Below are 14,613 nucleotides of genomic sequence, written 5' to 3'. Positions count from 1 at the left end.
CAAAATTGCTTATTTTTATTTTTTTTACAATGGTAATTAATAAATGTTTTAGTTAGTGTTTGCCCATTGTAAAATGTTTTCTTTCTTTGATTTACTTTCTGCAATTTTTCACAGGCAGCGACATCTTTAGTACTGGCAGGTGATCTCTGTGGAATGCTTGGTTGCTGAGCATTCTGAAGCCAGTACAAAAACATAGCTGGTCTCCCAGAATGCTCTAAGGCTTGAGACACACTGTGATCACTTTCCTGACCATCAGTGCTGTCTGAGCGTTTTTTTAAAAAAGGTCTCCATTGCCCTCTAAGACCCCTTTTATCGCTGCCAATCATTGGCTATGGACCCTATATCAGCTGCTATGGCTGCTATAGTGATCTCTACACCACTCTAGGAAGGTAAAAACGAGTTCTGCAGCTGTCTACGCAGATCTACTGTAACATTTGTGTCTCGTATGGGAATCTAAGAACATGAAAACATTTTGGACTAAAACTTTTAAGGGCTACTATGCTTTTCTTTAAAACGCTACATTAAATATCAGATTTATGTAACTCTCTTTAACCACTTGAGGACTGCAGTGTTAAACCCGCCCTAAAGACCAGGACATTTTTCATTAAATTGGCCACTGTAGCTTTAATAAGCTGCAGGGCCACACGACACAGCACAAAAGTGATTCTCCCCCCTTTTCTCCCCACCAACAGAGCTCTCTGTTGGTGGGGTCTGATTGCTTCCTCAATGTTTGCTTGTTTGTTTATGTTTGTCTATTTTTTTTTATAAAAAAATGTTTTGTTTTTTTAAACTATTGTACGCCCCCCTCCCTCTCTCCCCCGCCAGCCAATCCCCGTGATCAGCTGTCATAGGCTTCAGCCTATGACAGCCGATCACCTCTGTGCCTCTGGAGGGGGCACATGGCTGTTCCCATGGCTGTTCCCAGTACTGTGCTGCTGTAGATCGTAGCGTTGTACACCCCAATTGGACGGCTACCAAGCAGGAGATGCGCGCGCAGCCTGCCTCTGCGCGATCTCCTGCAAACTGAAGCCCCAGGGCGTTACGCCGATCAGCGTTAGGCAGTCCTGGGGCTGCCGTCGTGGCAACGCCCATCAGCATGACACGGTCAGGAAGTAGTTAATAAATGCTATTCGAATTATCTTTGCACTTCAGTTTGCAGCCAGCTAGAAATTCCTATGATAGGCAGGAAGTTCACATTTCCTTTTTTAAATAACTATAGCAACAGCACACACTGTTTGGAGTATGGTTTGGTACACAGAATGTCTCATATTCCCATAAGTAATTAGTGAAATAACTTGGAGGAATTACTGTATTTTTTGGACTATTAGACTCACTTTTTCTACCCCAAAAGTGGGGAAAAAAGTAATTGCGTCTTATAGTCCAAATGCAGGGAGTTCCTGACTTGTAAATGCCTGCCAATACAAACCTCCAACCCGGAGGACAAATGGAAGACACAAAGGGGCATAGAGGAGGACACAAGGGAGACACAAAGGGGCATATATAGAGGAGGAAACAAGGGAGACACAAAGGGGCATATATAGAGGAGGACACAAGGGAGAAACTAAGGGGCATAGAGGAGGACACAAGGGAGACAAAAAGGGGCATAGATGAGGACAAAGGAGGACACAAGGGGCATAGAGGAGGACACAAGGGAGACACAAAGGGGCATAGATGAGGACAAAGGAGGACAAAAGGGGGACAGAGGGGGACACAGGGAGACACAAAAGGTACAAGGGGGCATGAGGTACAAATGGGGCATAATCCAAAAGATGTCCCTTCACCATGGATGCACCAGGTTTAGTATAAAAAAAATTTCCCCTGGTTTTTGTCCTCTAAACCTAGGTGCCTCTTATGGTCAGGAGAGCCTTATAGTTCGAAAAATATGGTACTATTTTCCTCAATAAACCTGGAATATGACTAATAAAAATGACTTTTAGCCTCGTCCACACAAGCTGGGTAATTGAATCTATTTATGCCAGTGATATTCAGGTGCCACTCACCATATCCTGTCTGCGACACCAACTCAGCTGCTCCTCCGATGGGCTTGGTAAAGACGCCCACAATCCCCTTTCCCACGCCAGAGATGACACCTTTAGCTTTGTGTCCGGCAGATGCCTGAGCCTCAGAGGTCTTCTGAAAGTTCTGCATGGGCTGGTCTACAATGCCGGCTATGGCACCTGGAGAAACAGCAACACATGACACACTTAACACAACAGTCTCTTCCAGCAGCTCCTCGCTCCTGTAATAAGCATGATATGTTACTGTATATATCGTTCAGACATGAGATACGAGTTACATTTCCAAAGAGAATGGTTCACGTTTTTCATATTCCTCTCCTCCTGTCACTAGTGCTTACCTTTGCCCCCTCCCTCCCCCACACCCAGTCCACCAGTTCCCATTGTGCTGCACCCTATTCAATGTCCAGTGCAACCCGCCATGTGCAGCAGCTCTGCCCCCATTCAATGTGCAGCCCTCTCCTACATGTGCAGCAGACACCTATGTGCCTCAGTCTCCCGATGTATAGGATTCCTGGATTCATTGGAGAAGACCCCAATGCTGGGAAAGATTGAAGGGAAAAGGATGAGGGGGACGGCAGAGGATGACATGGCTAGATAGCATCATGGAAGCAACACACATGAGCTTAGACAAGTATCGTACGGCAGTAGAGGAAAGAGTGTCCGGTGTGCTGTGGTCTGTGAGGTCACAAAGAGTCAGACTCACCATACTGAAGAGCAACTGAACAACAACATTTTCAAGTCTCTGCTATTTTAAATTATACCACATTAAAGTGACACTGAAGCGAAAAAAAAGACCTTATAATATAATGAATTGTACAGATAATTAATAGAACATTAGTGGCAAAGAAAAGAGTCTCATATTTCTATTTTCAGTTATATAGCTTTTTTTACTTTATAACTTTGCATCATACTGTCATATTTGCAATTTACAAACCACACTCTGTATTTTAAACTATGAAACAGAGCAGGGCTAATGGCCCTTTGAACTTCCCTGCGGTAAAACCTTATCTAACAGCTTCTTTTCACTGTTTCTTTGATGTATAAGTGTTTTAAACAATAGGACCGTCTCTGACTCAAGCTGGTTTGGAAAGCTCAAAGAAGCTCTTTTGCATAGATAACAACTGAAGTTTCTTAGCTCTTCCTGTATGGGAAACAATATGAGACTTTTCTTTGCTACTAATGTTCTATTTCTTATCTGTACTACACATACAATTCATTATATAAGTTTATTTTCACTTCAGATTCCCTTTAACTATTGCTTGACACGACCGTCCTTGTCTGTTATGCATAACATTTTAGTAAAGATGCTTTTGATCCCTTTCAGCCCCTTACACACTCCTAGGAGTTCTGGTTCACCATGAGCTTGCTGGGCAATTGGTAACTCTGACTGTTATAAGTGACAGTATAGGAACAATTGCTGTGACCAGGCCAGAAATAGATTAAGATGAAATGAGGCTCCAGGCAAGATAGCAGTTATTGCTCACCGCTGATGGTCACCTGTTTTATTTAGCAAGATTTGGTGGGGGTAGCATTCAGTCCATAGACCACCAGAGCTTTCTGAAGTCCATACACCACCAGAGCTTTCTGAAGTCCATACACCACCAGAGCTTTCTGATGTCCATACACCACCAGAGCTCTCTGAAGTCCATACACCACCAGAGCTCTCTGAAGTCCATACACCACGAGAGCTTTCTGAAGTTCATACACCACCAGAGCTCTCTGATGTCCATACACCACCAGAGCTTTCTGATGTCCATACACCACCAGAGCTCTCTGATGTCCATACACCACCAGAGCTTTCTGAAGTTCATACACCACCAGAGCTTTCTGATGTCCATACACCACCAGAGCTTTCTGATGTCCATACACCACCAGAGCTTTCTGAAGTCCATACACCACCAGAGCTTTCTGAAGTCCATACACCACCAGAGCTTTCCAAAGTCCATACACCACCAGAGCTTTCTGAAGTCTATACACCACCAGAGCTCTCTGAAGTCCATACACCACCAGAGCTTTCTGAAGTCCATTTACCACCAGAGCTTTCTGAAGTCTATACACTACCAGAGCTTTCTGAAGTCCATTTACCACCAGAGCTTTCTGAAGTCTATACACCACTAGAGCTTTCTGAAATCGATACACCACCAGAGCTTTCTGAAGTCCATACACCACCAGAGCTTTCTGAAGTCTATACTTCACCAGAGCTTTCTGAAGTCCATACACCACCATAGCTTTCTGAAGTCCATACGCCACCAGCGCTGCTTGGTGACAGAAGGACCTACTTGGAATTAGGCAATCAGTTTAAACAATTTGTGTTATCAATTTCAATGCACAGTAACAATTCAGAGGGTCGTCGTACCACACTTTATTTACGTCGACTTAGTCCATTCCACCTACTGGCTTTTAAACTCTGCAGATAGCTGCCCCTGTGCAGCCGGTGGTGTATGGATATCCTTGATTGTGCTTTTGGAAAGTGTCCTGCCTGCCTGTCAGGAAACAGCATGATTCATCCCTCCCTCGAGTCAGAGAATAGTAACTTCCAACAGCCAATACATGACATATCTCCTCCTGCCTTTACAGGTCTTTGTTGTTCACAAAAAACAATATAGCTCATGAAACACGATCGCCCTGAGTGAAGGACTGAAACACTTAATTGCTCTGGACTGACCGAGGCTATATTAACTTTACCATGAGGCAACTAGTCACTGAAAACAATTTAAAGATATTGCTTTTTATTCCCGTCGTCTTGTTTTTCTGCAGAAATTCTGCGCTGCGGGATTTAAAAAGCTTTCTGTAGTGGAAGGTGACATTCAAGAAGCTGTCACTGCCATGGCCAGGCCTGCTATCTCCAATAACACAGAAATACTTCTCGTTTTGCATCACGGCTGTGGACATGTATGGGGAATCCACGGTCGCTGTTTGCTTTGGATGATATACGTGGAGCTACGTGAGGGCTTCATAAATGGAAGGGAGAAGAAGAGAACTTTCTCACAGGTTTCTTGGTTTATCACTCAGTACTGAATGTGGTTCCTGCTTATGTCTTCTACATATCGGCTATAATAGGGGGGCTTAGTGGTGCACTGGGCCTACACTGACCCGGGAGACAGATAACGGACTACAAAGGAGATCTCATCGCAGGCTTTCTCCGGAGTCCTGGCTGTAGATTCAGGTCAGAACAACGAGGAAAAACGGCTCTGCCAAAATGTAATGTTAGTTTTCACACTTAAACTCCCTTTAGTGATCTGGGCAGAACAATGCGAAATGGAATCTTTCCATGAGACTAGTCAACGTTCTATTAAAAGTTTCTGAACGCTAAACCGTGCGAAAGTCATGGCAGCTCTATCAGAGAGACGCTTTGAACATGCCTGGCAAAAAAAAGATGCCTCATTACTAAAGTGTATTACCTCCTGCTGCTTTTGGAAAATAGCATGTATGTGTGTAGTCTGCACTGTCCATGGTACATACATTCTGTATTGTACATTGACAGAGAAGTGTTGCATCACATTAGTGATAGCACTATAGTCACAGTATGCTGCCCAGGAACAGAAGGTGTTCCATTTTGTCTCTAACCTGTTCACTGTCTTTTTCAGAGCAGTTCCTGGGTAACTGTAATTCAGTGGAGATCAGGGAGGAGAGTGTGAGATGAATGTTAAAAAATACAATAACATTTGTAAAGCGCCTTTCTCCCATAGGACTTGTATGTCTCAAGATCAATATATAGTTGTCAGGTGGCCTGTGTTACAGAGGACATAGTCAGGTGTTCATAAATGCCATACTAAAAAGGTGGCTTTCAGTTTGGACTTAAATGCTTCCAGGGATGGAGATGTCCTGATTGGGTGTGGCAAGGTGTTCGAAAGTGTAGGGGCAGCATGACAAAAGCCTCTGGCTCCAAAGGTTTTGAGATGTATGCTGGAGGTGACCAAGTTATTAGATCCTTTTGATCTAAGTTGGTGTGAGGTGTGATGCAGTTGCAACAAACCTTTCCAGGGCGCAGTTTGTGAAAGGATTTGAATGCCAATAAGCAAATCTTATTGAATAATAGTACACTGCCAGAGGATGGAGCAAAACAACTGGCTTAGCTCCAACATTTAGGTACACCATCTGCTTTAATTGTAGAGTCCAGCAACTCGGAGGATAATGGCGGAATGGATTGAGAGCCAGCTCTGAATACAAAACAAAGATGGTAAATGATATCCGTAAGGTAACAACTAAGGGTTGAGTTATAGAGTTAGACAGCAGGCAAGCTCTGTGCTCCATGAGTCAGGCAGAGCAGAGGGAGAGATTGAAAAAGATCAGATGAGTGCTGCCCCCTAAAGTCGGCTTCCCTGAATCACATGATGCATCATGGTAGGGCCATCCATGAGTTAACCTCAAGTTTTCTCAAGGATGGAGAAGGAGGTTTGCTGTCACAGAAGGGTGGAATGTGAGGAAGGAGAAGGAGGTTTGCTGTCACAGAAGGGTGGAATGTGAGGATTAGGCAGGAGGTGCATAAAAAAACACCAGTGAAAAGAGCATCACAGAGATCAAAACAGATACGAATTAAAACCTCATAGCTGAAATGTAGTGCTGGCAATAAACATATTGAAGGTCGGCACTGGACTTCGCTGTGTACACAAAATATGTGTACTGTACATTTTATATGTATGCAGTTGGATTTGTGCATTCATACTTGAGGGAGAAATGGATGGAGAGCGTCACCACTCAGGTGTGTCTGTGCGAGACAATCTGACACCCAAATTATATACTCTGTGGCCATTTGTAAATGTGCTCACCAAAGTGTTATGCCTTCCTGCTTTAAAGAGGAACACCAGTGAAAATAATGTAATAAAAAAGTGCTTCATTTTTACAATAATTATGTATAAATGATTTAGTCAGTGTTTTCCCATTGTAAAATCTTTCCTCTCCCTAATTTACATCCTGCAATTTACTGACAATTGATGTCAGTGGAAGGAGATGCTGCTTGCTTTTTTTGACAGTCGGACCCAGCTGTAAACAGCTGTTATTTCCCACAATGCAGTGAGGTTCACAGACAGGAAACTGTCAGGACCATGGTCCTGACATCACACTGTGGGAGGGGATTCACCACAATATCAGCCATACAGTGCCCCCTGATGATCATTTTGTGAAAAGGAAAAGATTTCACATGTAAAAGGGGGTATCAGCTACTGATTGGGAGGAAGTTCAATTCTTGGTCATGGTTTCTCATTAAAGGTAAAGTTTGCTCCGTAACCTTATGGTGAACCAGAACTTCCTAGGAGTGTGTAAGGACCAAAAAGCCATCTCACTAAAATACTATGCAAAACAGTAATTTGCCTTCTTAGAACTGAAGGTATTTGCAATTATTCAGATTGGAGGTAGTATACGATGTGCCCCACAATGCATCACTGCTGATCCAAGAAGCCAAATTTCTGTTTTGCATAACATTTTGGTTAGAGGGCTTTTTGGTCCTTTTAGCCCCTTACACACTCCTAGGAGTTCTGGTTCACCATGAGCTTGCTGGACCATATGTAACACGGTAGTTTAGCAATCTCGCCTAGCAGCGCTAGGTCCCCGGTTTGTATCTTCATACATGCACCGCGTATGCACTGGGGGGAAATCAAATCGCTGCAGTAAGAACACTTCCATTGGATTACATTGTCACAGTGGTTTGCTGATCGCCAGTGATTAGTTAAGTGCTGAAATCACCTAAAAATTGCAGCAGTGTGCACTACGGTAGCCATTACTGATCAATAGAAGAGGAATTTATTTGCAGGCCAATTAGTCACATTTAAAAGCACGGACAGTTGAAGTGAGTTACATAGATTATCTCATTGCAATGGCATTTGTCAAGCGATGCTAAATCAGAATCATGTTTATTTTGCCAAGTACAACAAGAGTTGCACCCGGAATTGATTTTGGCACAACACGGATACCATACAGCGAGCCAGGCGAAGGGAGGTGAGCCAAAGCCACTTACCCCTCACAGGCTAAATATAACTTTTCCTTCTTAAAACAGGAAGTATTTGTAATAATTAAGCTTTATAAGTGAGCAATTATGGTTTCCCATTAACTGCTGGTGTATAGTGAGCCTGTAGCTAATTTTACATTAAATTTTACAGAGCCACATCAATCCAACACACATATAGTGAGTTTAGGACTGTTGGTCCTCATCAGTGCATGGCATGGATTAATATGGCTCTATAGCATAGGGCTTGGACCAGTACTACAGAGCTTGCAAAGCGGTGAGGTGTATTAGGCAGCAATTAACAATCACAGTTCTTGAAGGTGATGAGCTTAGACCAGGAAAAATGAGCAGGCGTAAAGATCTGTAGGACTTTGACAAATGACGTGACGACTAGATAACTGGGTCAACATGACCTCCTAAATGTCAGGTCTTCTGGAGCGACAGGATCATGCATGCTCAGGACTTGCTGATGCACCTGGGGACTGAACTAGCCCATTTGGTCGGGAATATTTTTCAAAAGGTCTAGTACAGGTTTACAAATCACTTTGGATTTCCACTGACCTCCTGGCCTGAAGCTCCTCCATAGTAAGACAGGTGCTGGACCGGCGTTAAACAACAGCTGTGGCGTTCATCACTTAAGCGCTGTCCATTCAAATAAATAGACAGCTATCGGTATGATCGTTTACCCTCATTCGCGCAAACGCCACATTTGATCCGTTTCCTGTCTTATTTTGGCTAACCTTATCGCTTCTCTGTGCTCTTGTGGGGGAAGCAAAACATGACACTGATGAATACACTGACCTAATACTTGGGGGCACCTCTAGCTACTTAGTATTAGGTAGCCAGAAGTACCCTCAATATTAAGGGGCACCTGTAGCTCCCTATGATGTGCAAGGGAAGTAAGGGAGAAGTTACAGCTGGGCCAGCCAGCACACTTGCGGTGCGGTTTGGCGAGGATTTGCAGGTACATGGAGGGCGAAGTCTAGGGTGCCGGGACATCTTTCTCTATAAGTTCCAGTGATGTAAATCCGGGCCTGTCTTGAGCAGCAGGGGTTTCATACAGCAATGGGAAAAGTTAACCTCAGCAGAACCTTTGAACGGAATTTGCCAGGCTTGTCACATGACGCTGCCCACATCATCATACACTAGTACGTAAATCACTTCCAGCATTTCTGGCCCGGCATGTAACATTTCCCCGCTTCCTCTGGGGACCATTCTGAGGTTTGTGGTTGCAATTTCAGGACCAATGTGCCGCAGATTAGGAAAGTCTATAAAGCCGTACGGAGTCATCTCTTGCGACCTCTCGCCGAGGAATGTCTTCTGGTCACTTTGATCTCGCAGCCTTGAGATCATGGGAGGAAGACCGCAGCTGGGAGATCAGCTGGTGCCACATGAAGCACAACATGATACAGTACATGTGTACATCCAGTACATGCTTGTGTATGTCAACACGCACCGCCAGCCAACAACAACAAAGCCCAGACCACAAATGAGCTGAACCCGGGCAAACAACTAACGAAGGAGCACATTCCTCGCTCTACAGAATCAATCAGGAGGGAGAAAACTGCTGTCACGTTACAAATCAAACCCACTGACAGCACAGAACGCTCTTGTATTAATATACAGCTAAATGAGACATCTCTGACGGTCGCCTTCTTTTAATTATGGTCAGGCCACACATCAGCTCTGCCGGAGACATAAGTCACTCACAGACTTGTGCAATAACACTGAGCAGCCAATCAGAAACCACCTGCTAGCAGCTCAGCATGCTCGCTGAAGGCACACTCCTAACAGATTGCTTGCTATAGATTGATGCACAACACTGCCGTCTGCTAAAAATCACACTATGGACATTTTTAGATTTGAAGCAAACGATCCTATTTCCAATAAGATAATTCAGATAGGTTGGCTTCTTTAGTAATGTGGATTGATTAAATACCATCTTTTCTTTTTATTTGCAAAACAGTTGCAATTGTATGTATGATAAAACCTGTTACTCTAACTTACTAGTTCTTTAAAAGACCACCATCACGAAAAAATTGTAAAATTTACCATGCGCACAGTAGAATCTCGTTATAGCAAACTCTGATATAGTAAACCTCTGGATATATTTAACTCTTTCCCCAGGTGCAACCAATTTAATCTATATAAATATACAATGTAAGACCAATTCTGATATAGTAAACTTCTGATATAGTAAACTACTTTTACTGGTCCCTTGGAGTTTACTATAAAGATATTATACTGTACATATAAAATGTGCATTTCTCACAGAGTAAAATGTACTATAAATTATCTTTTCTTATGTAGCTGTCAGTTACAGTAGGTGATAAAAAGCAGATAGGTCTGACAGATTTTGAACTAATCCGTTGCCTCATGGAAATATTACATTTATTCTTTACAAAAGTACTCAGTGTAAAGGATCCATGCAAAGATGTCAGCCGCCTTCCGTACTCATTTGCATGATATTTTGGCAGTTGGACTGAGCAACTGCAGTTTAGTAAATGCCTTCTGTAAAGAAACCAATAACTGAGAAACCCCCATGAGGAGATGGATTAGTCCAAAACCTGTCAGAATTTTAATACCTACTGTAAGTGACAGCAATATAGGAAATACGTCATTTATAATGCATGGGGTCATCACTAAGCATATGAGAGGTATCGGCGCTGGGAGACTTGGGCGTAGAATACAGCTGGTATATAGCTGATCCTGCTGCTGCACAAGTTCCTGGCCGTGTTATATACTATTCCCCCTCCAGGCCGCCATGGATGGTGGGGGATGAAATAATTAGCAGAATTATTTTGTTTTAAAAGTAACTTCAGCTCCGTCTTCTGACAGCACCAAAGTTACTCACTGTGTGCTGCTATAGCCGTAATTCCTATTATGGCCTATGGTGGCACCGGCTGCGCCCAAGTCTCCTGCGCTGGATTAACAGTGTTCGATCCCTAGGGGCGCTGCTGCCAGATCTGGTCCAGCACATCATCACCCTATGTGGACCAAAGTGCTGGACAAAGTGGAGACCTGCTGGATCCCTGACGCCGCACCACCTGAATCACCCACACACCAGATAAAGTGCTGGGGGGGGGTGGGGGGGGGGTATATGGGTGATCCAAAAATTGGATTGGAAAGGGTAAAAAAAAAAAAAATTAATAATGCAATCGTTCATTCAGGATTGAACGAGGTCCGCCAGTTTCCCTGTTTTCATACAATTAGATCTGACTAATCTGATAGAAAATACAATCGTTCACTAAACATTGTACTGTTAATTGGCACCGTAAGTGCAAATCTAGATGTAGCCAAAGTCCTAGACTTTGCCCTCTATGAACCTACAACCACAAGTGTGCTGGCTGGCCCAGCTTTCACTTCTCCCTTACTTCCCTTGCCTGCCATAAGTAGCTACAGGTGCCTAGAGCCAGGGTCGGTTCTAGACTGTTTGCTGCCTGAGACACACTTGTGAGGATGCCCCCAATCCATCATCCCCCCACCCCCTTTTTGGAATGATCGCACAGCACCCAACATTTTACTCTGCTTCATTTAATATCCTCACATGACATGCCGCAGCTCAACACAATAGCACACTAGCTGGCTGTGAGTCTGTGACAAACAAACTGCTCACCCTCAGCCACTTTATTCCTCCTCAGTCAGGACAGCAGTGCCACCTCCTCCCTTCTACTGTGCAAGTCAAATGAAAAACTGCTGCTCTCTCTCCCTCCCTCCTCATCACTCACTGTCAGACTCCTCACACAGCACAACAAGCTGCTTTTCCCCAATGATGACCACTTCACCTCGCTCGCTCTCCTCTCGCTTCTCCTCCTACTCTAATTTTGCAGGTGGCCATACATCTCTTGACTTGGCGGCCAATCGACCATGTGTTTCGATAATTATTATCAGATTGGAAGAAAATCGGTGCCACCAAGAGCATGCCTGATTGACGATGCATCTAATTTTGGGCCGAAAGTGGCCGCATGTATCAATTGGACATGCTGGAAAATCTCAGGCCGTATCGCTCGATCAAGTGCACAATGGTAACAGTGTGTGATAACTGCAAACGACAAATGCCATGGACACTCTCGGCCACATCCCCCCAATTGTTAGATGGACCTCCCCCAGTGCCTGTGCATTAATACTGTACCTGTTTCACGCCGTTCCCCAAGTGTTCACCGATGTGTCCGCATTCTTCTTCCACATTGGTGCCCCACGTGGTTGCCAGCATATTGCAAGTGGGGTACTTGTGTGACCTCCCACACGCGTCCCAGGTGCAATATGTCGCTGACCACATTGATCGTTAATGAGGAAGTAGAATACTGACACGTGTGTACGTGTGTGCGCGTGTTTACGTGTGTGTGTGTGTGTGTGTGTGTGTGTGTACGTGTGTGTGTGTGTGTACGTGTGTGTGTGTGTGTACGTGTGTGTGTGTGTACGTGTGTGTGTGTGTGTACGTGTGTGTGTGTACGTGTGTGTGTGTACGTGTACGTGTGTGTACGTGTGTGTGTGTGTACGTGTGTGTGTGTGTGTGTGTGTGTACGTGTGTGTGTGTGTGTGTGTACGTGTGTGCGTGTGTGCACGTGTGTGTGTATGCGTGTGTGTACGTGTGTACGTGTGTACGCGCGTGTGTGTGTGTGTGTGTGTGTGTGTGTGTGTGTGTGTGTGTGTGTGTACACGTGTGTGTGTACGTGTGTGTACGAGTGTGTGCGTGTGTGTGTGTGTACGTGTGCGTTTGTGCGTGCGTGTGTGTGTATGTACGTGTGTGCGCGTGTGTACGTGTGTGTGCGTGTGTCCGTGTGTGTGTACGTGTGTGCGTGTGTGTGTGTATGTGTGTACGTGTGTGTACGTGTACGTGTGTGTGTACGTGTGTGTGTGCGTGTGCATGTGTGTGTGTGTGTACGTGTGTGTGTACGTGTGTGTACGTGTGTGTGTGCGTGTGTGTGTACGAGCGTGCACGTGTGTGTGCGTGGGTGAACGTATGTGTGCGTGGGTGAACGTATGTGTGCGTGGGTGAACGTATGTGTGCGTGGGTGAACGTATGTGTGCGTGGGTGAACGTATGTGTGCGTGCGCATGTGTGTGAGCACGTGTGCGTGCGCATGTGTGTGAGCACGTGTGTGAGCACGTGTGTGTACGTGTGCGTGTGTGTATGCGCGTGTGCGTGCATGTGTGTGCGTACGCGTACATTTGTGTGTGTGTGCGTAAGGGGGGGGGGGGGTGTGTTAAGGGTTAGTCGCCCACCTAGAGCTAGCCATAAGGGGTTAAAGGAGAACTGTAGTGAGAGGGATGTGGAGGCTGCCATATTGATTTCCTTGTAAGCAATACCAGTTACCTGGCAGCCCAGCTGAGCTATCTACGTGCAGAATCACACCAGAAACAAGCATGCAGTAAATTTTGTCAGATATGACAAAAATGTCAGAAACACCTGATCTGCTGCATGCTTGTTCAGGGTCTATGGCTAAAAGTATTAGAGGCAGAGGATCAGCAGGATAGCCAGGCAACTGGTATTGCTTAAAAGGAAATCAATATGGCTGCCTCCATATCCCTCTCACTACAGTTCTCCTTTAAGGATAGCAGCCCACCAGGGGAGTTAGGCACTACCTGAGGTGTATGGGTGTTCCCAGCAGAATTCCCGTGGATCCCGCAGATTCCCGTTTATTAACCAGTGCCAAGTATCCTGACCAGCCAAGAAAGTCCAGGTTGGGTAACACTACACCCCACAATTACAGATAATGCCCTTTGTGCAATTAACAACAATAAGAAATTCTTACCGAAGTAATAAAGAGCCATCGCAAGGGAGTAAACTCAACTCCCCCATAATAACAAATAATTGGAAAGGAAAAACTTGCACACAGAATTTGGCTTTGCGTTCCATTGGTTGGCGAAAGAGATGAATATTAAACTCAGAATATTTCACTAATATTGTTTACTTCACTTCTAGCCAAAATGGCTTTTATGCGATGTGTTAAAATACTTTTTCTCTATAACTGATGAGAATCGTGGAGCTCACTTCACTCTAATGGAAAACCACTTGAAAAATGTCATTATCGGAGATCCCCGGTATAAACGCACATTAGCATACGGGCTGTGCACTGGAGGATCTCGGCTGCCGGAAGGCCAGTTATGCTCTATTTGGCTGGCTTCATAGGACTTCTTCTGAACGGCTGGCCAAACAACTGATCAGCTGAACCAAGAGAAGGTCCAGCATGCTTCGATGAGGTACGGAAGGAAATGTGACTTCTTATGGGGCCAGCTGCAGGACATGTACATCCTACTAACATTACGGAATGGGCCCCTTGATAATGTAGCAAAATAGGTAGATGTAAGCATTTGACAGTCTGTAATTACAGGTTATACAAGGGATCGCTCTGATGTGTCATGGCAGCTTATCATGTGGTGTAACACATCTAAGAATGCCCCACTGTTCTAAAATGCAGAGATAGTGACAATGATAAAACATTTGTTAAGTGCTTTTCTCCCACAGGACTCAAAGGACCACTATCACGAAAATCGTAACACTTAAAATACATGTAAACATATACAAATAAGAAGGATGTTTCTTCCAGAATAAAATGAGCTATAAATTACTTTTCTCCTATGTTGCTGTCACATACAGGAGTTAGTAGAAATCGGAAAGAACCGACAGGTTTTGGAACAGTCCATCTCTTTA

At 44.5% G+C, this 14,613-nt stretch overlaps 1 protein-coding gene across 3 annotated transcripts in view; it reads right to left on the bottom strand.

Moving 5' to 3' along the window:
* VPS13B (vacuolar protein sorting 13 homolog B) overlaps window positions 1-14,613 on the bottom strand; it is a 1,202,086-nt gene that overhangs the window by 16,897 nt on the left and 1,170,576 nt on the right. For all 3 annotated transcript variants that reach the window (XM_068237718.1, XM_068237719.1, XM_068237717.1), the window contains exon 59: window positions 2,001-2,177. In XM_068237718.1, coding sequence (XP_068093819.1) covers window positions 2,001-2,177 — 177 coding nt within the window. The remainder of the gene's footprint in view (window positions 1-2,000; window positions 2,178-14,613) is intronic.

Source organism: Hyperolius riggenbachi, chromosome 5 (genome assembly GCF_040937935.1).
Source record: "Hyperolius riggenbachi isolate aHypRig1 chromosome 5, aHypRig1.pri, whole genome shotgun sequence".
In the NCBI taxonomy this organism is placed as follows: domain Eukaryota; kingdom Metazoa; phylum Chordata; class Amphibia; order Anura; family Hyperoliidae; genus Hyperolius; species Hyperolius riggenbachi.
The sequence above is the reverse complement of the archived record's forward strand: the minus strand, read 5'-3'. Positions and strand labels throughout refer to the sequence as shown.